This window comes from Osmerus eperlanus, chromosome 17, assembly GCF_963692335.1.
Source record: "Osmerus eperlanus chromosome 17, fOsmEpe2.1, whole genome shotgun sequence".
Taxonomy (NCBI): domain Eukaryota; kingdom Metazoa; phylum Chordata; class Actinopteri; order Osmeriformes; family Osmeridae; genus Osmerus; species Osmerus eperlanus.
Genome location: NC_085034.1, coordinates 9,297,491 through 9,322,762, shown reverse-complemented (window position 1 = coordinate 9,322,762; position 25,272 = coordinate 9,297,491). Strand labels below are relative to the sequence as shown.

The 25,272-nt window shown below is 46.5% G+C and overlaps 3 protein-coding genes across 3 annotated transcripts in view; 1 reads left to right on the top strand and 2 right to left on the bottom strand.

The window, feature by feature from the left end:
- The window catches only part of ptprz1b (protein tyrosine phosphatase receptor type Z1b), a 37,044-nt gene extending 36,202 nt beyond the window's left edge, over positions 1–842 (bottom strand). Inside the window, exon 1 of the mRNA XM_062483666.1 lies at positions 611–842. Coding sequence (XP_062339650.1) covers positions 611–674 — 64 coding nt within the window. The 5' untranslated portion in view covers positions 675–842. The remainder of the gene's footprint in view (positions 1–610) is intronic.
- A 5,460-nt stretch (positions 843–6,302) lies between these two features.
- LOC134037827 (cytochrome c oxidase assembly factor 6 homolog) lies at positions 6,303–7,404 on the top strand. Its single transcript, XM_062483363.1, has 2 exons — positions 6,303–6,706; positions 6,912–7,404. The coding sequence occupies exons 1-2, from the start codon at positions 6,563–6,565 to the stop codon at positions 6,999–7,001; spliced, it is 234 nt and encodes a 77-aa protein (XP_062339347.1). The 5' UTR covers positions 6,303–6,562; the 3' UTR covers positions 7,002–7,404.
- Positions 7,405–7,413: 9 nt separating this feature from the next.
- On the bottom strand, positions 7,414–24,394 carry slc13a4 (solute carrier family 13 member 4). The gene is given in 18 exon segments (XM_062483362.1): positions 7,414–7,878; positions 7,935–8,721; positions 9,129–9,159; positions 9,161–9,264; positions 9,940–10,101; positions 10,531–10,664; positions 11,482–11,588; positions 11,790–11,891; positions 12,193–12,294; positions 12,574–12,693; positions 14,474–14,658; positions 14,880–14,966; positions 15,196–15,229; positions 15,663–15,714; positions 16,031–16,200; positions 16,463–16,599; positions 20,336–20,464; positions 23,792–24,394. Coding segments are annotated over 17 exon segments (1,914 nt in total). The 5' UTR covers positions 23,912–24,394; the 3' UTR covers positions 7,414–7,878; positions 7,935–8,583.
- Between the last annotated feature and the right edge of the window lie 878 nt (positions 24,395–25,272).

The following is a 25,272-nucleotide window of genomic DNA, read 5'->3' as shown; positions in this document are numbered from 1 at the left end:
AAAGCTTTCTCCTTCCATTAAAGGAATCTTTAAATGGCATCTCCAAATGCCAATCCTGTGCTGAACAACCGTTGCTCTCATGTCCACTCTGTGTGGACTGTAGAGAGAATGTCTGAGTTATACATTTATCTTCTGTCACATATCACTCCAAATCCAAATCACTAATCAACGCCATATCGGACACCAAAAGTGTAGTGGAGATGTGCTTCTGGGATTTCTCCAGTCTTTTCAATTCGAGGTTTATGGCTAAGTGATATTATAGGATGACATATCCTCCACTTAAAATGTCTCAGGGGAATGTGCTGTGACGACCGGTTTACTGTATCCGTACCTACGTGTTAGTATTAAGAATTACAAGTTCAAAGGTAAATGTTTTGAAAGTCCCCGTGCTGTAAATATACTATCGACCACCGTAAAATAATATGCATTTGAGACAAATAATATGACAGGCTGCAATACAGATGCATTTCAAGCCTAAACAATATTCTTAACAGGTGCATACACTGTCACGTGAAGCTCTCACAAGGAAATGCAATATGTGAAAAGTGTTCGTTGGGCATAAAACATAACATAGACTACTAACAGAAATACCATTAACCTTTTCCCTTACCTATTTGACATAATATCAGAGTCTGGGCGACCAATAGGTTCAATCTTCTCATAGACGCCTTCATATTCTTCAGTCTCGGCACAAACCCAATAGAAAAATCAGCTAAAGAAAAAGAAAAAGCGTTTTACAGATCAAATGCAACCCTCGTGCGTAAAGGTTCTACCCTCGCCTCATTCCGATACTGCGGCGGGAGCTCCTGTCTCGACCTGGCGTCCGCGCTCCGTTTCGAACGGACTGGCTGTCTCACGCGCTGTGCTCACAGGAGCGGGATCGGATGTGTGCGCCGCCCACTACTCACAGAAACGCAGCGGGGAGGGGAAAACCGGTGTGTGGTGGACACTTACTAGGTCTAATGATTGCAAAGTGAACGTTGAGACAACCAAAGGTGTATTCATGGTGACAATTTGGGAAAGGTAGATATTTGTCATTTGAAAATGTGGGAAATACAGCTCATGTGTAGGCCAAACTAGAGGCATCCTATACATTATGCAGGCTTCATGTAGGTATGTATGCAAGGCTATACCCTAACCAGAGGGATCAAGAACGGATTACTGTAACAGTAACAGCTGGACAGGACTTAAGTGTGGGCAGTATATGCTATATGCTTATCCACATAGCCCAGTACAACAACAAGGATAATCTATCCCTTAGTAAAAGCATGCAATGCTGGTATTGACCCCAACCAAGCTGACATTCTGACAGGTGACTGAAGGGGTTGGGTGTACAACCGGGAATCTCACCATAAAGACACACCGGAGACTTCTCCTCTAATCTGGGGGGCAGGACCAAACACAATGACATGCTTCTGGGGTGATCCGTCTTGTTATCCCCGGTGCATACATTAGCATACATTAAGACAGATTAGGTTCAATTTATGCAGAATTGACGTTTCACTTGTTGGTCCACCTTTATCTCAGGGTAGCTTTGCTACAGTGTCTTTTTGCCTTTCTCCAGCACAACCACTCCGTGTATGCATGTGTGTGTGTGTGTGTGAATTTGTGGGGTTGTGTGTGTGTTGTGGGAACGTGTGGGGTTTTCCTTTCGTTTTGTGTGTGTGTGTATGTGTGTGTTGGGGGTGCAGTGGTGTGGGACTGAGCCTGCCTGCGGTTTGGCGTAAACAACCTGTTGACATGGAAGAGGCTGCATCAGCAAGAGTGTTTCCTCCCCTCTTGGCTTGCACGATAATAGAAGAGAGGCTGGCTTCCAGCAAGCAGCGGCCCTTCTGATGGCTGGAGAGGGAGAGTGGGGAGAGAGGAGAGAGAGGGAGAGAGAGAGGGAGAGGAGTGGAAGAAAATAGACAGACAAAGACAGGAGGAAGGGAGAGGGAGAGAGAGAGAGAGAGAGAGAGAGAGAGAGAGAGAGAGAGAGAGAGAGAGAGAGAGAGAGGGCTGAAGCGACAGAGAGAGAGATTTCGCTGTGGGTTTTTTTTCACAGTGTCAAACTCGAGTTGAGGATCAATACATCCCAATGGCAGCCGGGTGCCCTGGGAAGCCACTGTAGACAAGGGAGAAGAGTGACAACAGAGGAGATGTCTGCCAATGAACGATGAGACACGGAAAGTCCCTGCTGTCTGTAGACATCAACAAAGGGATTGGGATGTGGGATGGGGCTCCCATTATGGCTTCAGATACTGGTTAACGGCGTATGACAGAGCATTGTAAGGTTATCTGAGAAAGAGACATGGAGAGAAGGCGAGCGAGATGGACCCAGGGGTACTATTGCTTACAGTGAACACAAAACCAATCGTCCAGTGTTTGAACAAGCAATGTCTGGACATAGAGAGAGGTACCTACCCAAGTGATGGCAGTGCTGACCACACCTGTGGATATAGTTACCAGAGATAAAGCCCCCTCCCCTCCTTGCCCTCCCCACACACACACACTCTCCACCCTCCCTCTCCCTGTGCCCCTCTCTCTCTCTCTCTCTCTCTATCTCTCTCTCTCTCTCTCTCTCTCTCTCTCTCTCTCTCTCTCTCTCTCTCTCTCTCTCTCTCCTCTCTCCTTCTCTGACTCTACTCTCTCTCTCTCTCTTTCCTCTCTCTCTCTCTCTGCACCCCGCCACACTGTTTCCATGACAGCGCCAGCGGTAGCCTCACTGTTCGTATCCACAATATTGACAGCCTGCTTTGGGTGCCTGAAGTTCAATACCCTATAAGTTTAAGATCAATGAGGAAGAGGGGGGGCATTCAATAACCCAACCATCAACAAAACCACCCGCGGTACAGACCATTGAGAGAAAATACATGACAGCAACCATTTAAACTGTAAACCGTTCAACACAAGTGTGCGTGCCGGCTGCGGTTGACCTGGCGCTCGTGAAGGCGTTGCTGTCTTTAAAAAAGCCAGAAGCCACTGTGTCGCCCATCATTTCTCTCCCTCTACCCCCGGTTATGAGGGGAATCTGAACGATGGTCTGACATTTACAGCAACATGCTCCACTTTGATGTCATCGTGTCTTCCGCAAATCTCGAAATCACATGACCTTCCATTGTCTCTCTCTCCACATTTAACATGAAACGAGATAAACGCATTGACCTTGTCTCTGTTGTTGGCTGAATGTCAGCTATTTTCCTATCTCTCTCTCTCTCCCTCCCTCTCTCTCTCTCTCCCTCTCCCTCTCTTTCTCTCTCTCTCTCTTTCTCTCCTACTCTCTCTGTCTCTCTCTCTCTCTCCTCTCTATGGGCCTCTTCATCTCCGCTCGGCCGCCATGGGTCAGGTGGCTGAAGTGGACATTGAGGCTGGTGGTTCCTGAGCTCCCATTGGCCCATAACTCCTCCTGAATAGCCCTCTGGTTCAGGCTGCCCGGCCTGGCCTCTCATGTGACGTTAGACCCCTCTGCGTCCTGGAGGGCCTTTGTGACAGGCCTTTGGTCTGGAGCCGCAGAAGAAGAGAGACGGGGGAGAGAGAGACAAGGACAACTGAGAAAGGGCCAGGGAGAGGGGAGAGGAAGGGGGAAGAGAAAGGCATGAGAGAGAGGCAGGAAGAGGGGAGAGGCAGACTGAGAGGCAGGGTGAGGGAGGGAGAAAGAGAAAAAGGGAGAGAGAGAGAGAGAGAGAGAGAGAGAGAGAGAGAGAGAGAGAGAGAGAGAGAGAGAGAGAGAGAGAGAGAGAGGGAGGGAGAGACACCGAGGGAGAGAGACAGAGAGGGAGCCGGGGCTGGTCCAGTCTCCTGTCCCCCTTCAGGGAACACAACAAAGACAGGAGCAGGGATGCATGGTAGAGACTCACTGAATCCTGAGTCCTCGGAATGTGCATGTCGCATGCAGTCAAGCACACTTGCACACAGTGACATGTATTCTCACACACAGAGACCCACAGACTATCCTGTGGATACTTAATCAAGAATCCTGGAGAGGAAACACCTCTCCTACGACACCCCGTCAGTCACCAGTCACGCCGGCTGTCCAAAACTTGAGCCGTCTGCTCCATAGAGAGTTGTCATGGAGCACAATTCAAATGTTAATTAAGGGGTCGGCATACAATTTCCTCGATGCTCCTTCGAGCAGACTTGGCGGCTTTGAAGTCGGGCCGTTATCTTGGAGGTGAGCCTCGAGCTTATTGTGCGCCGTGTGTGTGTGCGGTGAATTTGAAAGCCCTGTGAGTCTATTAGGTTGATGAATATGACATGCGTGACGTGTGAGCGATGCAGAGCCCTAATGAGCACCTTTGCTTTATAAGTGAGGTCCGGATCGACCCAGCTGGAGATGGGTTCCCTAGCAACAGGCAACTCCAGGGGTAAAGGCCAATGTAGGCTAGAACCGCTGGCAAAACAGTCTCTGTAATAGCCCGCGATGACTCAACTACATTCATATTATTGAATAATTTATGGAAGTCTTGAGTCTCAAAGTAGTCTGACAACCGGATTATAAATTGGTAAAGTTCATAACTGAAGCCTTGAACGTTTATCGAAAGGTTAACACGGAATAAGCTATAAAAACGTCAATTCCTTGTAAGATTTTCCGATAATACCCAGTCAGTAGGCTATTCTAATCAGGTTTTCTTCCGTGCAACTTCTCTCCTGCCATCCCGACACACTAGCTTTCGAAAAGAACACCACCTTCTCTTTAGCGGGTGTCACACGCTCTCAAAGGCCTCGTTGAGGCGAGCACTGACATCGAGGTCGCTGTTCAACAAGAGAGAGCTCGGTGAGAGGCTGTTTGGATGCACAGGGCTGCTGATGTTACCTGTAGGACAGAGGGGCGATAAGTTAATTAATTTTTTAACTTAATTGTCCTTGCTCAGTGCTGTACTTACAACACTGGCTTTGAAATGCTGTCGAGCAGAATAGTGTGACAGAAATGTTTCCTTTCAGGAATGAGCCTGCCTTATTCTAGTTGCAATCGTAGAGGTGTCCGGAGTTAGCCGATTTCATAAATGTTCTTTCATGTTCTTTCTATTCACCCTTTACAAACAATGTCGCTTGACACAAGGACTAGGCCGCCTTTACCCCTGAGATGTACCCCTCCCTCTGTGTGTTTGTGTCGGTCTGTATGTCTGTGTGTGTGTGCGCGCATGTGTGTAAATGACTGAGATTGGCTTTCTTGTCACATCCCTGTGTTGGTTCTATGGGAGTTTCCTTGTCCCAGCACATAGGCAACAACAAATTCTACGAACCCATAGCTCACACAATGCTGCCAACAAGGGCCTTTAACAGCAGAAAGCAGGGTTTGGGGACCACTATCAAAGCTGCTTAGCATATGCAATGGACTCAGTCTGACTTGAATTGAATACATTTAGTCATTTAGCAGACACTCTTATCCAGAGCGACTTACAGTAAGTACAGGGACATTCCCCCGAGGCAAGTAGGGTGAAGTGCCTTGCCCAAGGACACAACGTCATTTGACACGGCCGGGAATCGAACCAGCAACCTTCTGATTACTAGCCCGATTCTCTAACCACTCAACCACCTGACTCCACATATAGCATGTTCTTTTAATTATTTTGTAGTTTTCATCATGAATAGATTTCCAAATGATTCACTTACTTAGAAACAGATGATTGAAACCTGTTGATATGTTGGAGGGTAATCACGAATGACATCATTTTTGTGTCGGTTCTATAGCATTCAAGCAAATGGCCTGCTCTATCTCAAGTACCCAGGTCTTGAAATTCCTGTGAAGCAAAGACTACCATCAATTATCATCATGGAAAGTTAATTGGGCTTGCCCTGAGAGGAGTATTAACCTCATAGCCAGTCCCTCCAATACCACCCCCCACCCCCTAACGCTGATGGTCTGAAATGTTTGCTGGGAGCCATGGTAACCAGCACCATGCAGGTTTATTCACTCTTCTCTCCTTCACCCTATTCCGTGTTCACTAAGCACCCACGCCTCTTCCCCTCCACGTCCTATTATTCTGTCTGTCAAATCCCATGAGAAAAAAAAATCCGTGAGAAGAATTCACTGGCCAGTGCAACAGGTCCTGTGCTATTTTGATAACTGTTCCTAAACGGTGCAGTTCGTATGCGCTCATATTTAAGAGTAGCCTAGGCTATGAGAATAACCAGTGAGTCTGCTCCAGTCTTAATTTGCACCCACAAATTCAGTTACTTCATCCTTCTAAATGGTTTTACCACTTCACTGATTAAATTCGTGCGATCAAATACCATAATTGGGCAAAGTCTGCCGCCTGGTGGCCGTACCACGCCATCGCAATCATAGTTTCTTACGTCAGATGAACGCGACGGATGTCAGCAGTTGTGCGTCCTTGAATGATCCCACAATCAGGTTACAGAATTCATATTTGTAATTGCTGACTTTCAGCAGACTTCGCTGAACGTTTACTTCGGATTTCACGATAAACATTTTCAGCGATATGTCATGATTAAAATCTCAATGCTGAAGTCTTCAATCTAAAAGATTGTGTGACATTTTTTGGCAACTGTTACACAACAACAGAACAGCTCACCTGCCCGGGAGTAAACCTGTTCTCGGTCAGGCTCCGGTAAACCTGACATGGCAGCCCCGAACTCTAGCGAGAGACGCGCATGTTGGGGAGCGAGGGACGAACTGTGGAAGTGTCTGGATGATAATAACGACCAAGCCACTTCGTGCGAGAAGTTTCAGAAAGAGTTCGAGGCCAACTGTCCAACTCAGTGGGTGAGTAACGTAAACACACGGGTAAAGCGTGCTGTGTAGAGACTGTTAAGTAGGCCTTTAGGTCTAGGTATAACACACCAAAAAAACGTTACACATAACCATTTTTTTCAAGCACAACCTTTCTGTTAGCATGGGTTGTTTAAATATCTCGTGTGTCCAATTAAAAGAAAAACATGTGCCAATCATTTCCTATTCATTCTAAAAGGTGAAGTACTTCATCAAAAGAAGGGACTTCTTGAAGTTCAAAGAGAACATGGAGGACTTCAAGCCTGCGGAAGAATCGACCCAATCGTAACGAATAATCCCCCGCGCACAATCAACCGCTCGCTTGGGCTCAGTTACTTGTCCAACAGTGAGCTCGGGAGAGCTGGGAGGGTCGAACCCAGAGACTGCAGCAGCTACGAAGCTGGTCGGGAGTGCTGCCTTTGTGTTGGTGATGTCTGATAGACTTCTGAGAAAAGTGACCCTTAAGTCAACATCACCTCAGTAGTTGTGTCTGTTGGCCATGCTCTCTGTCAAGGATTGACTTGCATTTGAATATCATATTTATTATAGATTGATTGGACCGCTTGCAGTTTTCTGTGTTGAAGATTATGACGAAAGCTACACCTCCATTTATTTTGCCACGGAAATGCGTAAATAATTTATCTTGTTAGGCTACTGGTTGTGATTGCAGAAATAAAGAAAAGTAATCCACATTCCAGTGTTATTTTTTTATTAGCCTATAACATATCTTTAGTTTTATGATCCTAAAAGTGGGAGTGGGTTCAATTGGATTGTAACTACACATCATTCATGAAAGTTAAGAGTTCATCAGGTTGGTTTGATATATGATATAAGGTTCTTAGCTTTTATATGACACGTTTGTATGTATTTACAAGTTCTATATCCATCTTCTACCATATGAAAACTTTAAGGCATTGAATAAATTACAAAATGTATAGAAATATAGGATCCAGATTAAGTTGAGTACATAGGACTACATTTTTCATGGTGAGGTTGAATAATGTACAAAAATTACATTTGAATTTGTGTAAAAATATAAAGTATTTCTCATACATGTCACATTGCAGTACAATCACATGCACATCCTGTCTGTTGCCAACATGTCTCTTGTCAGAGACAGCTCTCTTGATTTAGCTCTTGATTGAATTTTGCAGTGTTCTCCCCCTCTGGTCTCCAGGAAACACTTGACACATGACAACATAAACCCAATAGCATTGGTAACACACCACACAGACACACATTAGTAAGGACTAGTTTTGTAGAATACGGTATATCCTTGACATAAAGTGTCAAATGCTCAGAAAAATACTATGTGGTTACAGGGCTAAACCAATGAGATATATACTGAATGTGTGGTACATTTCATAAAGTCACTGCTTGAATATTAAAACACAACAACCTATTAAAGCAGCATTTACAGTGATGCGATGGAGTAAAAGGCAATACGATCCGTTGACTTGACAGTCCATTTCAAGCACCTCCTTCCTGTCCCTCCTCCCAAAGGTGGTGCTCTCCTTCCCTCCTTCTCTTCCATTGGCAATCCATCCCAACCTTTTCAGACTCATCCGGTCAGGTTGAAAGAGATCACCTCTGTCCCTTTCAATTTTGGCATTTTCAGTAAGAGAGTTCAGCCCTGCCCAGAAACAGGCCTGAGTCCACCTCACACCTGCACAGATCTGATGATGTACTGTATCCGAGGGGGCACAGGTTCCACCAATCAGATCTTTACAGGTGTTTAGGGCAGAGGGGCTAGGACTCATTTATGGAACAAGGCTTGTTTGACTACATCTCCAGTCTTCTCTTTTACACACAGTCTCCTGTCTCTATCTCTCTCTCTGCCACTGTCAACACACTCTGGCTCCCTCCAGTGGTTATAAACTCTCTGTGACATTCCTCATGACCGCCCAGGTAGGGAACTCGGTGAGGTCGAAGAGGGGCACCCCCCAGGTCAAGATGGCCAGCATGACCACCAGAACACCAATCAGGTTCACCCCGAATCCTGCTTTCACCTGGGGTGGGAACACATCACACAACATTGAACACATGGGTCCTGAGATCCATACATGCAACAGCTCTGTTTATTATGGTTTGTAATTGCTTGACATCATACCTTCGTAAGTAAAAAGTGTCTCGGGCAATGTGCTTTGTATTATTAAGTCTATTTTTCAATTGTTTGTTTTATTCTTTCGGTTGGTTTTGTATTTCTCTGTCTGAGAGCTTGCGTAATCGTTGTGGAGAATTCCAGTGAGGCCCTTTGAAGTTGCTGGGGGAAGACTGTACAGGACAGTACTGTGCACGTGTGTCAGTGTGTGCGTGTTCACACGCATATATCCACGTGCATTTTCATGTACGAGCGTGTGAGTCTTCGAGTGAGTTTGCACGTCGGTGTGCAGGGGGGGTTCGTGCTTTGACTCACCATGTCGCTGATCTGCACGTGGCCGTAACTAGACGATGGCGTTGGGGGGGTTCCCCACGGGGAGCATGACCCCGAAGGACACGCACATGGTGGAGGGGATGAGAGTCTGGAGGGGGTTTATCTGCAGGGTCTCCGACTGAGGGAGGGAGGGAGAGCGAGGGAGGGAGAGCGAGGTGGCGTGAGGGAAGGAGAAGAGCGAGAAAGAGAGGGTGAGAGGGGGGACATGGAGCGCAAGGCCGCGTGAGGAAATCAAGGAGAGAGGACGTTGAGAAAGAAGAGAACGACAAAAAGGTTAAGAGAAGAAGGGAGAGGGAAAAGAAAGGAGGCAGGAGCGATAGAGGGCGAGAGGCACAGAGAGATGGAGAGGGGAAAGATCAGTGTTCTTCTTCAAGTTTGCACAAATATTGACAGAGACACAGAGAAAGACAGCAGTTTGTCATTGTTAAGAGTGTTGATGTTAAGACCCTTCAAGGGTATTTAAAGGTCAAAGACTTAGAAGGTTAGGTTTAGTCAACTCAGAAATAAGGACAAAGGTGTATGCTCTCTGCAAATTATGTTAAATATCAGTTGACCAGTGACTCAGACCCAAACATGGGTCAATTATTACTTAGCATTTAGTAATTCTTCAATAATTTTGTTAATGCGATGGAATCCAATTCATGGTTGGATTTTTGGGGACGCATTTATTGGTTCCATTTAACGGTGTGAGCTAAATCAATTAGTCAACATGTGCAGATGGACCTGGGTCTGATTCCAGGACGTGTGTGGTGAAGGGATGAAGGGATGAAGGGATGCAGGGATGAAGCCTCACCAGAGCAGACAGGATGGGCAGGAAGACGGTGAGGGTGGCAGGGTTGCTGGCAAACTCGGTAACCGTGGAGACCAGGAGGCAGGCCAGCAGGGTGACGGCCCACGGGGGGAGACCGCTCATAGGCTCCAGCTGCCTTCCGATCCACACAGACAGACCGGACACCTGTACACACACACACACACACACAGGCACACACACGCAGGCACACACACACACACACACACACACACACACACACACACACACACACACACACACACACACACACACACACACACACAGGCACACACACACACACAGGCACACACACACACACACACACACAGGCGCACACACACACACACACACACACACACACACACACACACAGGCACACACACACACACACACACACACACACACACACACACAGGCACACACACACACACACACACACAGGCACACACACGCAGGCACACACACACAGGCACACACACACACACACACACACACACACAGTCAACATTTTCCTCAAAGAGCCAGACTGAGCACTCACATTCACGCATTCCAGTAATACAAATTCCCCAACACAGTGGACTGTGGTTATCCTACCTTGCAGCCGGCCGCGAGCGCATAGCCCCCCCCAACCAAGATCACAATCTCCCAGGGCATCAGTTTCTGGAAGTCCTTCCAGGTGATCATAGGGGCCAGTGGCTCGTCGTGTTCCTCCTCCGATTCCTCATCAACTGTGGGTGTTGGAGAACACGTCGTTACTATCCTGGGCCAATAGGGGTCCCCACTGAGGCAGTAATCCAAAGGCGACCCTGACAGACAGGGTCTACCCTGGCACATGATTGAGTTGTTTCTGATTGTTGTCTGAAGCCTATCAAGACAGAGAGAGCAGGCTTCCACAACTCTGGTGAATTAGAAACTAACAGACGCTAAAGACCTGGGGGCAATATTCACACTGAGAGGTTTCCCAAATATCAGTAAAAGTTTCTAGCTAAGACTTTCTTCTTAAAACAACAAAGCTGCTGAGGTCAACTTTTACTAAGGAATGGGGAGAAAGTTAAGAGAAAGGGTGGGTTTGACGTTGTTGCTATGGATGATGTCAACAAGCTTTCTCACTATGCCCACAGTGATTGGCCGATGGGGGATGGGTTTCTGTCAGTGATTTCATCATAGAAATACTGTAGAAGGAGGTATCATGTTGCCATATTCCAACACAATCACCACCATCACAATTAACAGTAAAGATGATCAAATATAAATTTTGATTGAGCTAAAATGGTTCGTGAAATACTCTTAGACCAAAAATTGAAAATATGGATGGACTATTCTTTTTGAAGAGTTTTTCCAAAATCAACGAGTTAGAAACTACTTTCAGCCTTAAGATGTTTTGTGAATACGGACCCTGGCGTCTTCGGGTCACAAAGCACGCACTCCTAGCGGAGGACAAACTTGTGGAGGTAACAACAGTGTTGAGCGATATTCGTTCATACAGACTGCACACGCGTGGCTTGAGTGGGCCTACAGTGGACCTGCGTCCATGGATGAACTGACCTGTGACCGTGAATCTGGATGTACGGGAAAATGGCCGCCGGGCGGGGATCAGGAAGAGCAGGAAGCCCAGGAGCACAGACACGGTGGCGTCTGTCCTGTACCCCTTCCTGTCCGACCACAACAACAACAACATGCTCAGCCCTCAGACACACCATCCCATGGTTGAATTTGGTAGAGTGGCTGAATACCATGTGCATGAATGAGTATTGCTTTATGCCACTATAGAAAGTTAGGTTGATTTATAACATTTCGACGAATGAGATTTCGACAGGGCAGGAACATGAGCGGTTCACAGGGGCCGTACGTACTTCTCAAACAGAGAGGTCCACCCAGGGACGAAGCCAGGTTCTCTGGTGAACCACAGGAGGGTCATCAAGATGAAGAAGACTCCTGTCACCACCTCCGGGTAACTACAGGAGGAACACACAGACACCGAGAAAAACACATTGACATTTGGATACAGTTTGAAATCTGCCACTTTGATTGGAAGAAAGTCCTGCCCATAGAGACAGTGACACAGAGTAATGGGTATGGTGGCGGTGTGCATTGGTGGTGGTGATTGTCGTGGTGATGGGGATTGATAGTGGCAATGGGAGTGGTGGTGATCATTCACGGTGATGGTGGTGGTGATTGTTCATGGTGGTGGTGGTGATGATGGTGGTGGTGATGAGGATTGTTCAGGGTGATGGTGATGGTGGCGAGGGTTGTAACCTGATGGGTCCCAGCTTGATGTACTCCTCGTGGATCCTCTTCTCAGACAGAACCTCCCTCCTGGTCTTACGCTTCTTACTCCAGGAGCAGGTCTCCCTGAAACTGGGGCACACATCACCATCACAACACCACTCACAGCAGCAAACACCAGCTGATGTTTATCTCTACCATTGTTCATGGTTAGATACCATCCTCCCCCTACATCTTCATATGTATGTCCATATGCTTTCCCATATGTACAATATATCCCACAATATACCATGTAAGTCACATTCCCACATTATTCTTAATATGCCTTCACACATAGTATAATATAGACCTAACTCAAACGATACCCGCAACTATGGTGGGATATGTAGTTTATGGTGACCCGGTTCTTACTTGCATCCCAGGAACAGGAAGTGCAGCCAGACCCAGGTGAGCAGTAGCATGATGAGGGCGATGGGGAAGCTGAAGATGAACCAGGTGCCAAAGTTGATCACCTTGGCGTCCGGGTAGCGCCTGAGGAGGGGGAGCACCGTCAGCCTAGTTATAACCACACTCCTTCGTCATTCTTGCTGTCTTCGGGGAATGTTCAAAACAAACGTTCTGACGATTTTAAGGCCCTCGAGCTTCCTCGCACAACAAGTTCAAAATTGTTTCGACCCGAGGTCGTCAATCCCGATTTCATCACTTTGTCGAGTCACTTGTCTTGCGGTGATATCACTACTCCTCCATGCTGTCTGCTGAGAGAGGTGCTGACTGACTCGTGCTGACTCCTAATTACGATTTGCCCGCTAACAGGCTGAGAACTGTGTTCTGCGGACATTCTCACTGATAAGACCGTTGAGTCGACCAGTAACAAAATGGCGGCTGCCTGTTCCGTGTGCTGTAGTCTTGAGATACGGGTGAGCGCTGTTTGGCTCAGTACTCGAGTATCTGGATGATCTTTGCATGTGTTTCCTGACTGAGTGCAGATAACCGGGACAAAGGTGAGAGGTAGCCAAAGGTGTGCCTCGACCCCCCCCCCCCTCCACCCACCCCCAACATCCATCCCTTTATCAGCCCCCTCTCTTGTGGACTCAACCCTCCTCCTCCCCCCCCCCCTTCTCACCCTCTGTCTCTGAGACGAGAAGGTCAACGCGTCCAGTCACTACTTAGGGATGTGGATGTACTGAGCAAGGTCCTTTTTTCCACACACACACACACACACACACATACACACACACACACACACACACAAACACACACACACGTCCCTTCTCTCTTTTGCGGACCTAGCATGGCCAAACTGAAAGCTGTTGTGCAACTTCTCCGCTTAACAACTCAGGATTATCCATAAACCTAATCGAGAACGTACACTGCAACTTCTGCCGCACCAAAATGCGATGCCTCAAAGTAGAGCCACTTTTCTCCTATCTAGACTGTCCCATGCTGCCGTTGTTTACAGTTACAGAGCTGCAGCCTGGTCGTTTGTCATCCATGTCCTCCGTCTGTAACGGGGTGAAAATGTGTCGACGGTGAACAAGGTTGAAGGGCTCTCTTGTCCTATAGCATGGACGTGCTAAAGACACACACAGCAAATCTTCATGAAAGGGAGACACCAGACAGCAGCTCCCGAGATGCTCTGAACTCTCTGAACCCCCCCCCCCCCCCCCCAACCCCACCCAAACTCCCCCACCCCAGTCAACATCTCTCCTTCTGAGTTCACCTCAACACTTGAATTCTCTTCGGGATTAACCAACTACATTGAACGGAACTGACAGGTTGGGCTGACATACTGTATGTCACACTCACAGAGTCACGGTGTGACCTTTGTCCAACCAACTCCGAGAAAACTCCAACTCCCTCAGGCTTAGCCTCCACAAAAAATCACCAAGGGGGGAAATCCGCTTTGGGGATTGGCCAGGGTGATTAAACCAATCCCATGGCTCTTTGGCCCGTTTGTTCCTCAACTTCCCGTTTGTACCCTGTGCGCCCCACTAAGACATGGCATCCATGTATTTATCCCATTTATTCACACAGGTTTAGTCAAGCTGAATACAAATCCCAACCAGAGACACGTTCTAGTTGTCGCCACGTTCCGCAGCGTCAGCTAACCCCCTCTGCGCTAGGATTTGTCGGTGTCGGATCACTTGATAGCGAAAGACACATTTGTCAACACGACAACCGACGCGATGCACGCCGACGACACGCAGAGTGGGTTTGAAAAGTATTGTGATCGAGGCATCTACCTGGCATCGTACGATGTCTGTCTGTGTGTCTGTCTGTGTGTGTGTGTCTGGGTGGGCGCGTGGCGTACGTGTTGAACTGCTCGGCGAAGATGAGGTTGGTGGAGGTCCCGGTGATGGTGATGAGGCCCCCGATGGTGGCGGCGTAGGTGATGCTGAGGGAGAGGCACTTGCAGATCATGTGGTCTCTCTTGGTGGGGTAGGGGGAGTCCTTCCGCCCCTTCTCCCTCTTGGGCTCTGGGATGGGGATCTCTGTCTGGGACACCGAGACGACCATGCAGCGTGGTTACTGTGGTGTGTTTCGCTGTGGTGGCTAGGACGTGCAAATGGCTTGTGCGTCCGATAGAAAGAGAGAGGGAGAGGCGCGTGTGTGTGTGTACGCGTGCAGCATCTGTGCAGTGCATATGTGTCGGTATGGGTACTGCATTTGTACTGTATGCGCTCTATGTATGTGTGTGTGTGTGTGTCTTTTCTGACCTGGGGTAAGTGTCCATTAGACTCTCTGATGGCCTCTTGGCCGAGATTGGGATTCAGAGACACACCATTGGACTCTAAGGTCTGGACCTGAAAGAACAGAAACACACAGTTGTAAAACTAACTACAAGATGGTGGATACTTTTGGAGGATGGTAGATGATGGTGGATTATTTTGGAGGATGGTAGATGATGGTGGATTATATTGGAAGATGGTAAATGATGGTAGATTATGGTGGATTATATTGGAAGATGGTAGATGATGGTAGATTATGGTGGATGATATTGGAAGATGGTAGATGATGGTGGATGACTCTCACCTCACTCAGAGTGCACAGCTCATGCTTGACACAGCTGTGGATGGAAGACAAGCTTGTAATTAAAAACAATATCCATCCTCCATAGAACTGGATCTGACATAGCACCTATAACATTTTACGGATACAGTTCATCTGTAGATGATTAAAAGATGATCAAATATTTTAGTTTTTCAATATGGTTTTGCACACTTGCTTATTAGGTTATTATGGTCCATGTCAAGGGATGCCAATTTCTATTAAAGTAACTTGAATACAATTACTGTAATATGTACATTTATTGTCCCCAAAATCCAGTCAAAGTCAAATATCCCTAATCCTAAACCTAGATATTTTTTTTATACATAAGCAGAGATGCATTTGACAATTTTAATAGTCCCTTGATAGTGTGATCCTACTATGTAATGTGCTGTCTAAATAAAGTATCCCCCAAACGTCTTTCTCCAGTGTCTGTCTGCCCCTGGCCTCACCTGTCTCTCCGATAAAACAGCTCCAGCTGGTTCTTATCCAGATTCGCCTTGTCTGTAAAAAAACCCAAAACATTTATTTTGAGTGAGGAGGTAAGCTGCAACCCTTTTTGACAGGCATCAATCCTGCTATGGAATTTAGGGAGAAATGAAGTTGGGGCATGTATACAGCTGTGGCATTTCCGACAGCTGTACAGTCCAGCTGTGGTACTGATTAAAAAGGCCCCAACGCAGCCATGGTATTTCTGACAGGCAGTGAGAGGGACGACACTGAAGGGGTGCGGTCGATCGACAGGCAGCGGAAGCAGAAACACAGGCGGGTACGAAAAGGGGCAGCCGTGAACTTTCTGGGAGTCAAGAGAGGCCCCTACCGCCGTCGGGGCCCTCGGCGGTGTCCGAGTCCTCCTGGGCGTCGGCCACGCCGGTGGAGATGAGCTGCTGGAGGACGGCCTCGGCGATGGGCATCACCATGGCGGTGGTGGAGGTGTTGCTGAGCCACATGGACAGGAAGGTGGTGCAGCACATGAAGCCCAGCACCAGCCTGGGGACGAGAGGAGAGGGAGGTCGAGGCTTGAGGGTGTGCCTGACGTAAGAGGGGAGAGTGGGTCTGTCTGTGTGTGTGTGTCTGCGTGTGCGTGTGCGTGTGGGGGGAGGGAGGGGGGGGGGGAGAGATAGCTCGAGAGCATTCTGTGCACGGGTGTGTGTTTGAATGCTGCGTGTCTGCGTGAGAGAGAGACAATGCACCCGTGAACGCGTCTTTCGATACCATGCACCTGTCTGTGTAGAGATAGATCATTACTTACATGCCCGGCTTGGCCCCAGCAATCATCACCATGCGGAGAGCGATGCGTTTGTGGAGATTCCACTTCTCTATGGAGGCCGCCAGACAGATCACCCCCATAAGCAGCAAAGTGGTGTCTTTACAGTACTCTGCAGCCACCTTCACACACACACACACACACACACACACACACATACACACATTATAAAATGTTCCACTCTTTTGACCAAATCCCTTCTGTACATTGAGGTTCCTTTACTTGAAATGTTCACCGTGATTGTGCGAACAGCTACGCTGTTTGGTTTCGTCTTGGGCTCCTGGTGCGTGGCCCGAAAGGTCCTTTCCCTGTCCTCACCTCTCAACTAGAACAGCCTAGCAGGCATCTCGATACCAGACTAAACATTCCACAGATATCTGGCCATCGCTAAAATGATGGATAAAGCGCTCCCAAGTACGTCATGTCGACGACCAAAATATCATTCAAAGTTCTGAGATGGAAAAACACACAAACTAGCAGGAAGGTGTGATGTTTGTAGCGAAACCAGACTGCTGGTATTGGAAACATAGTGAGCGTTCAAGATTCCTCGTCTCTCTCGGTGGTGTTCCACAAAGCGGGTTGGGAAGCAGGGAGGAGCTGGACGGACTGCAGCGGACTCAGGCGGATCAATCAGGATCGAACCTTTTGGCGAGGCTTAGCTCCCCGTCTCTATGTGACCGAGAGAGAACGCCACTAAGCCACAAAACCGAATTACACGTAACCCCTTCCTGTTTGTGCCAGGTAACAAGGTACCTCTACCCTCCTATCCACACAATCAAACGGATTCCTGTGCAAGCAATTCAAGCAATCCTGGTTACTTGACAAAAGGATGTGTGTGTATGTGTGTGTGTGTGTGAGGGGTGGAGGGCAAGTGACCATAACAATCCAGTAAATAGAAGCCTGTTTTTGAACGAAAAGAAAAAAAGGTTGCATGAATGAAATGGTGTATTTACCAAACACGAATCCAGGGGCTTACGAAGGGGCCAGCTTGCGTTTGTCAAGTTGGTCAACGGGATTTTGGTTACATGAGTTTTCTATTATGCAACTCAGGGACGAGTGAAGGGGGGAAAACGAACGTGGTCGCTTGGAACGTGTGTTCCGCTCGTCAACAACCCTCCATTTCCTGAAGAAGTGGTTAATGGGATCAGGGGCGTAGCCAGGACATTATTACTGGGGGGGCCAGCTCTGGCCAGTCTTTTATTTGGGGTGGCACTTGATTGTCAAAAACTACTATTTTAAAACTCAAACACTGCATCACTCAGAGCAGCAGTTTTCTAACGGTATCCAGTGGTTAGCTGCTAGTCTCCGTTGAAGCGCTGTCAGAATGCACGTTGGTTTGTGTCTTGCGCTGTTGATGGGGGCGTGGCCCAACATGTTGCGAATATGGGGCTTGTAGTGTAAGTGACAAATGACAATATAAGACGACTTGATAAAACAAAATACTAATGCATTTATTTCAGCTTTATACCGTTTCTGTTCAGAAAAAAAAAAAAAGACTAAAATGACTAAATGTAAATGTTCAGGAGTTTTTTGTGCCTTGAGGTTTGGGGGGCCGGCAGGGTGGCCATTCTCTGACCAATGGTGGCCGTGGCCCCCCCTGGCCACCACGTGGCCACGCCCCTGAATGGGATGGATTCGGAAAGAGCCATCTCACTGCTCGGGCCTGTTCTGCTGTGTCATCCTGTGCTACCGTCGCACAGCTTCAACACGAGGGCTGCTGTCCGGGGTCTCCACATCATGACCCCTCAAGGCTCACGCTGCGCGTCGCCGTCCTGGTCGTCGCAGCAACCGCTCTATTCGAAAACAACGTCACACGCAGCGCCATCCATCAATGTTCATCAATTTTTTGTTTTTGGAAGGAGGTGGCGGTTATTCTAACACCAAGCACTTAATCTTGCTTGAGCCTTAACACAGGTGTTTGACCATTTCGTTGAACTAGCATGAAAGTTCTTGACATTTTTTGATGAAGTTTTAGTCCAGTGAGATTCGTCATAACCACAATAACAAACAAAAACAGCAAAAACTGGATGAATCTTTAAAAATACAATGGATGAACCGACTTGACTTGATAGATCTCAGTAGTCTACCGTTAGTAACCTTTAGTTACCTACTCTGGCCTTTAGAGGAACAAACTGGGTTGACTCAAATTGACACACATGAGTTGACCTAGACAAATTGACCCGCCGCCTTATTCCGGAGCCAGCAGAGATAAAGTGTCATTTAATTCCTTCTATCTAGGAAGTCTTTTTTTTTTTATTAAAAAGAATCCAAAAAGTTCTCTATCCTGTATTTCCCTAGACTGTGGAGGTCATTAGGGAAAAGTTCGATAAGGATTATTATTTCTATTCTCATGTGATGAACACAGTGGAGGAATGTGCCTTTGTGTTCCCTGTCCGCCAGGCAAACACAGTGCCACTGTGACCTGGCTCCGTTTCAGTGTCACTGTGGCTCTGAGCCGGCAGGGGACTGGTTACATAAAACCACATATACGCGTATGTAGAGTGTACAGTACATAGTACACAACAAACAAACCCTATACATAACCTTGTTTATGTAACCCAATCTAAATTGGTTAAACTAACTACTCAGTATAAATACCTTCTACCCGTGATAACAAATGGTTCGATTTTCGGTGGTGCACCTGGCTAAAGGGGGGGGGGGGGGGGGGACTTCATAGAAGGCAAGGAAGGGAGGCTAACAATCAACCCAACATACAAACATCCATTGAAACATAAACAGCCCTTTAACCCAGTAACTGGTCAACTGTTTAGGGATGTATCAAGCAGCGGTCTCTTGGCTCTGCACGACATTATCCTAACACGTCTTAGCATTTACAATGTTTCTATGGTACCTCTTTTCTGTTAAGCCTGACATGGTTAGGCCTCTTTAAGGTGCACAGCTGTTACGTGGCTCTCTTATATAAGGTCTGAATAATGACCCATGTCACATTTCCCCACTTCCCTGACCGCTGCTGACCGTGCAGTGCACCTGCTACAACAGCACCAGACTGCTTTCATTACAGCAGTGCACAGCAAACCGCAGTGAGAGTGAGCCAAAGCACCAGCGAGTCAATGAAATTGTGTGACTCCAAGGATTCGAATACGAACCCAAATAGCGTTTTCTGGGCCTACATGGACAAAGAGGACAAGCGAGAGACTGTGACCAAAGTATTGAAAGGGAAGGCGAGAGGAAGAGAGGGAGACACCGACAACTGGACGAATCCCAGCGTGTCATTAATCTGAGATCCATCATCGTTTGTCACCAGCTGTGCCCTTTGGATAAACAAACTGGGCTGACCTTGTCGTGTTGTTGCTGACGCAAAGCGAGTGAGAGGGAAGGGGAGAGAGGAAGAGAGAGAGAGGGAAGGGAAGAGAGAGAGAGAGAGAGAGAGAGAGAGAGAGAGAGAGAGAGAGAGAGAGAGAGAGAGAGAGAGAGAGAGAGAGAGGGGAAGGGAAGAGAGGAAGAGAGAGAGAGAGGGAAGGGAAGGGTAGAGAGGAAGAGAGAGAGGGGGAAGGGAAGGGAGGAAGAGAGAGAGGGAAGGGAAGAGAGGAAGAGAGAGAGAGAGGGATGGAAGGGTAGAGAGGAAGAGAGAGAGAGAGGGATGGAAGGGTAGAGAGGAAGAGAGAGAGAGGGAAGGGAAGAGAGGAAGAGAGGTAGAGAGAGAGGGAAGGGAAGAGAGAGAGAGGAAGAGAGAGAGGGAAGGGAAGAGAGGAAGAGAGAGCGAGGGAAGGGAAGAGAGGAAGAGAGAGGGGAGAGAGAGAGTGTGTGAGAGAGCGAGAGAGAGAGAGAGAGAGAGAGAGAGAGAGAGAGAGAGAGAGAGAGAAGGGAAGAGAGACAGCGAGGGCGTCGTTTACTCACCTCACTGGACTTGAGCACCCCAAACAGCGGGTAGAGGAAGGCGGGCACCAGGGCAGCAGCCCCCAGGGGCACAGCCTCAGACACCCAGTACACCGCTGTCACCATCAGCACATAGGCACAGCACGCCTCCTGCAGGGACAAACACACACACAGTGTTTTTCAGCTTTACAATTCACAAGAAACCATTGATGAGCCAGGGATGGAAAGGGATGGATGGAAAGGCTTGCAGGCTAGCAAGCATGGTAAAGGGAGTTCACAGACCGTAGTAACTGCCAATGTCTGTTTAATGGAGGCTGACTGACTTGATGATTATCCATCTGTTTTCTGGCACGTCAAACTCTGAGAACTTGTGCTTGACTTCTGCTCCATGATTATTTACCGTACTTTGACTTGGATCCAAGTGTATGCTAAATTAATACATCCAAATCGAATTTATTACATTGTCGTGAACAACTGCTTTGGTGACAAAAGTCAAATGGATATGGACATTCTGAATGGACATTCAGAACATTCGGTGAGATTGAACCATTTTATCCTTCATAAACGCACAGGTTCATCTTTAAGAACAGTTGCGCTCCATGACAGAGAAGTAGGTAATACTGGCCATGCAGACCACAGTTTGGATATGATACGTTAGCAAACATCAGCATGAACACACAGCAGCACCACGGTCACCACGGAAACCCTGGTTAGAGTCTGAACAAATCCGAATTCTTACTGAATGGTGTAATCAAAATGGGATTTGTAGAGAGATATAAGAAAACCCATTTTGAAGGAAATAGCTATCCGAGCACCGACCCTGGACTCCACTCTCTATGTTTACAATAACAATTCAGTGCCGGTTTAGGCTACTTTTGGTAAAGACCATTTGAAGGAACAACCCCCAACCCACCCCTCCGAACCCTCTCCGACAGCTCGATGCACAGACAGGAAAAGAGTTTTGGAGGAACATACAAGCGCAAAAACATATCAAAATCGACCAGCAGTGTAAAGCCGTGTCTTGAGCGGTCTTAGAACATTCCCTTCACCCCAAAATGTGAAGGGAATATTGGACCACGATCGCTGCTCTAAACAGAAGCCCCCTTAAGGTGCACAGATGCAAACACACACACGTGTGTGTTCCTGTTGTCTGGAACGTGGAGGTGTTGGTCGTCGACTCAGTTCCACACACAGCCATACACACACACACACACCCCAATTCCAAGTGTGTATTAATCTGGTTATGGTTATATAAGAAGGCCTTTGCAACAAGGATTACTAACACGCCTACAGTGGGATTTACAAGACTGGGAAAAAAAAAGAAAGAAATGCAGTCCTGTTTTTAAACGATGAGGAGAGAAGACCGCTTGGAACATGGCGTGTGGCGTCGTGAGCCAGCAACGGCTAATGTTGTCGACAGGCATGCCCAGACCTGAACCACACCAAACCTGAGCCAAGCCCAGGGCCCCATGGTTGACGCGACACCATTGTTCAGTAATATTACACAGCGTTTCTGGGAGAGGGAAAAAAATAATCATATGGCAGCTTATGGTTTAATAAGAACACAATGTGGTGTTGGGATGAGATGGAGGCAATGCAGATTACAGGCGATTAAATGAAATCACGCCAGGTATGTCTGTGTGCAAGGTGTGATGCTGTGGACCTGCATGGTATGCTTGCAGGAGACTACGGCTAACTACCGTTTGGGGCATTATTTGATTCCATTCCATTGTCAGATAGTGTGTTCTTTTATTGATCGCTGGTGGAGGCTGCAGACAAGGATAGACATGATCAGACTCTTACTGAACTGTTATCTGTACTAGATTACTGGGATGCAATGAATGGGTCTGTAGATAAATCCCTGTTTACACTACTCTTCATCCCACTCTTTCTTCCTGAAGCTCCGCCAGTGAGGGGAGATGCCCCGGTCTTTTGTGTCATTTGATTTAGATAGTAGAGGTTGAGTGAAAAGGTCTATATTGTAGAGTTTGGAATGGTGTTTTTATGACAACTATCGGTTGATTATTTGGAGAAGCTTTTCCCATAGACAAGGAAGTACTCGCATGCACATAGTTGTTTTAATCTAGGGACAGAAAGTTCTTCTCACATGAAGGAATGTGATGCTGGAGCCTGGCTGCAGAGAGTAAAGTTCGTTGATAATCAAATGAAATCAGACAATGAAAGAAGATATCCGTTGTTTGTCTGTTGTCAGAAGATGTGATTGGATTACATTTAGTCTAAAGGCCTCATTTGGTGCTACATGCCTTTAGAGATAAGCCTTCACAGTCAGCAGTAAAGATTGTTTGTTTTGAAATAAAAGGTGATTCTTTCATCAAGGCACACCTTTTTATCTTTAGATGGGGAAGTAGAGGTTCAGATATAAGCACAAATTTACTTACAATCACTTGCTTAATAAATAAACAATAAGAAGAAACAATTATTGAATGGATAATGTAAGATTAGGTTGATTGTATAAGTCAATTCGTCAGTTTACCAGACAGATAGACTCTGACCAACTGATGGAGAATTTGACCTAGGTTGGTCTGCTCTTTGTAGCAGTATTGTAATTTCCTCCTTGTGGGATTTAACCTTGGTTGGGTTTGCTTTGTTAACACCTAATTCTTGTGAAAGACTGGTAGGGACTTAAAGCTGAGAACTGAAGCTAAGAACTTGGTAACAGGTATGCTTAATACCACATCTTTATTATGTTCTTAACCTATCAATAATTCTCGCCTTTGTCACTATTTTAATTTCAGGCATAGGGAAACATCCTCTGACCATTCATTGTATATTCGTTTCACTAATATCAAGAGAAGGGGATTTCTGCTGTCCTTCCCCTACCCCTTCCGAGTCCCCGCTGTTGTCTGACGCAGACAGGGGCCGATAAGGGGACATGTGTTGTCTGACGCAGACAGGGGTTGGTTCGGGGACTATGCAGCTGCAGCAGCCTGACACGACTCTTTCAGTTAGGACACATTCTTACATAGAGGGGGGCCTAAAAACGCAAGTCACAATAAATCCCCCGAAGCTTTATACTGTAATTTAATCACTTGGAATTTGGCGCAAACAAACTGCTTCCAATGGCACCTGTGTAGCCATCTTACAATGCACAAACAAAATACCTCGCGCGCTTTTACGCACGGGTTTTAATGCGTAAAGTCTGAGCGGTGCGTCAGACAGTAATCCGAGGGCTAAATGGAGAACTATTTTATTATAAGTGTATAGTATGTTTTCTACATTAAATGTTATTTGTCAAACATATGTCTATGATACCAAAAGGTTCCGATCCAAGTGCAATCTCTTCTACACAGTTTACAGATGATAGAAATACAGATGGTCTTGGCGTCTTTGTGATGGTTTACCAAATATTTAGTTCAACACTACGTCCTATCTGAAAACTAAGTTGTAAATAGCTAAATATACTTTTAGATAGATTTTTTTTGTACTTGTGTTGGGACCGATGTTTGCATTACTCACGCTGGTGGGGTGGATGAGTGGCAGCGGCAGTAGAGACAGTGGGATCAGCACCACCAGTATCTGCTTCCGCGTCCTCCACATCTTCCTGAAGAGTTCCATCCTTGCGACTTCGAGCCTCATCGGTGTACCCGAAGATAGCAAGAAGCGCTGAGAAGCCCGTCGGTCCAGATTTAGAGCGGTTATCGCCTGCCTCGGTACCTTGTGTCCCGCTTTCGAAGCAGCTATCGACCGTTATCGGCGGGTTTATGTAGATAATAAGACCTCCCTTTGAACGTCTCCTTTTAAAGCTCAAATCCAGTAAAACTGATTTGGTTAGTTGTTTGTTGTTCTTGCTGTGTAGACTACACAGCTCGGATTCTACAGGGATTGAATGCCCAATATTGTGGAATTTCAGTGGTATCTATTTGCAATTTAGTAGGCGGACCGGAAAGCAATCGGTCTTTGAGTTCAGGTGGAAAATCTATTTTGGACATGTATTGATTTTCTTTTGTGTTATCTTATCAGGGTTTTTTTTCTTAAATCAAAAGCCCATTTCAGCATATCCAGCCCTTACTATATCATCCAGGCTAACAGGCACAAATATGGATGATTATATCAGTTAAGTGTTCTGGTCAAAAACCAAAACTAGTCATGAACTGTCACATTTATCAGCCTGCCACTATGCAAATTTCTTAAGACAGTTCCGCCCTTTTTTGTTTCCCAGCCAATCATGTTCAAGTACTTATTCCTCAGAAATGGAGACTTGAAAAGTTTTGTCAACATGTGTTTCAAGAATATCCCAAAGTAACCTGAGGATCATTTTGTATTTACAGTCATTGTAAATGTCCAATTTACTAAATAAAATTGGTTATATATTTATGTATGCTGCTCTCAAATAAAATAAAATATACAGAGGTATCTTATTGACCGGCTTTCAGGAGTATATAATTGGACAGTTGGTGACTTGAATTGTACATAAATGTAACAGAAGTTAGAAGAAGTTAGTATTGGCGGCTTAACGCACTTCCCAAAAGCCGCAGGCCCTGTAGAATCAACTCGCAGTCTACGTCTACCCTCTAGTGGGAGATTTGAGTATGGAACTAATCAAATTGAGCTCATGGAAAAATAGCCAGAACTATACCTTGTGGAATGTGGATGTCCTTATGGCTCGGCATTATGAATAGGCTAGTGTTAAATTAAAACTAAAATATATTTTAAACTACAGCTCAGTTACTGAGGATATAAAGTTATTCCAAAATTGCCACATACAGTAGGCCTACTATGTTAAGCTAAACACGGTAAGCCGAAAAGGTGTATTTTTAACCCTTTAAGCTGTAAAGCAATGTCACAATACAGAATTTAAAAAATAATCGCCGCAATCGGTCAAATAATAACAAAAGTTCTCGCAGCTTTTTTATTATGTAATGGTTTAACACTTAGGCTACTGTAATTATAAGAACACTTGCTTGACAGAGAGGGTGATAGAAAATAAGAGAAAAGAG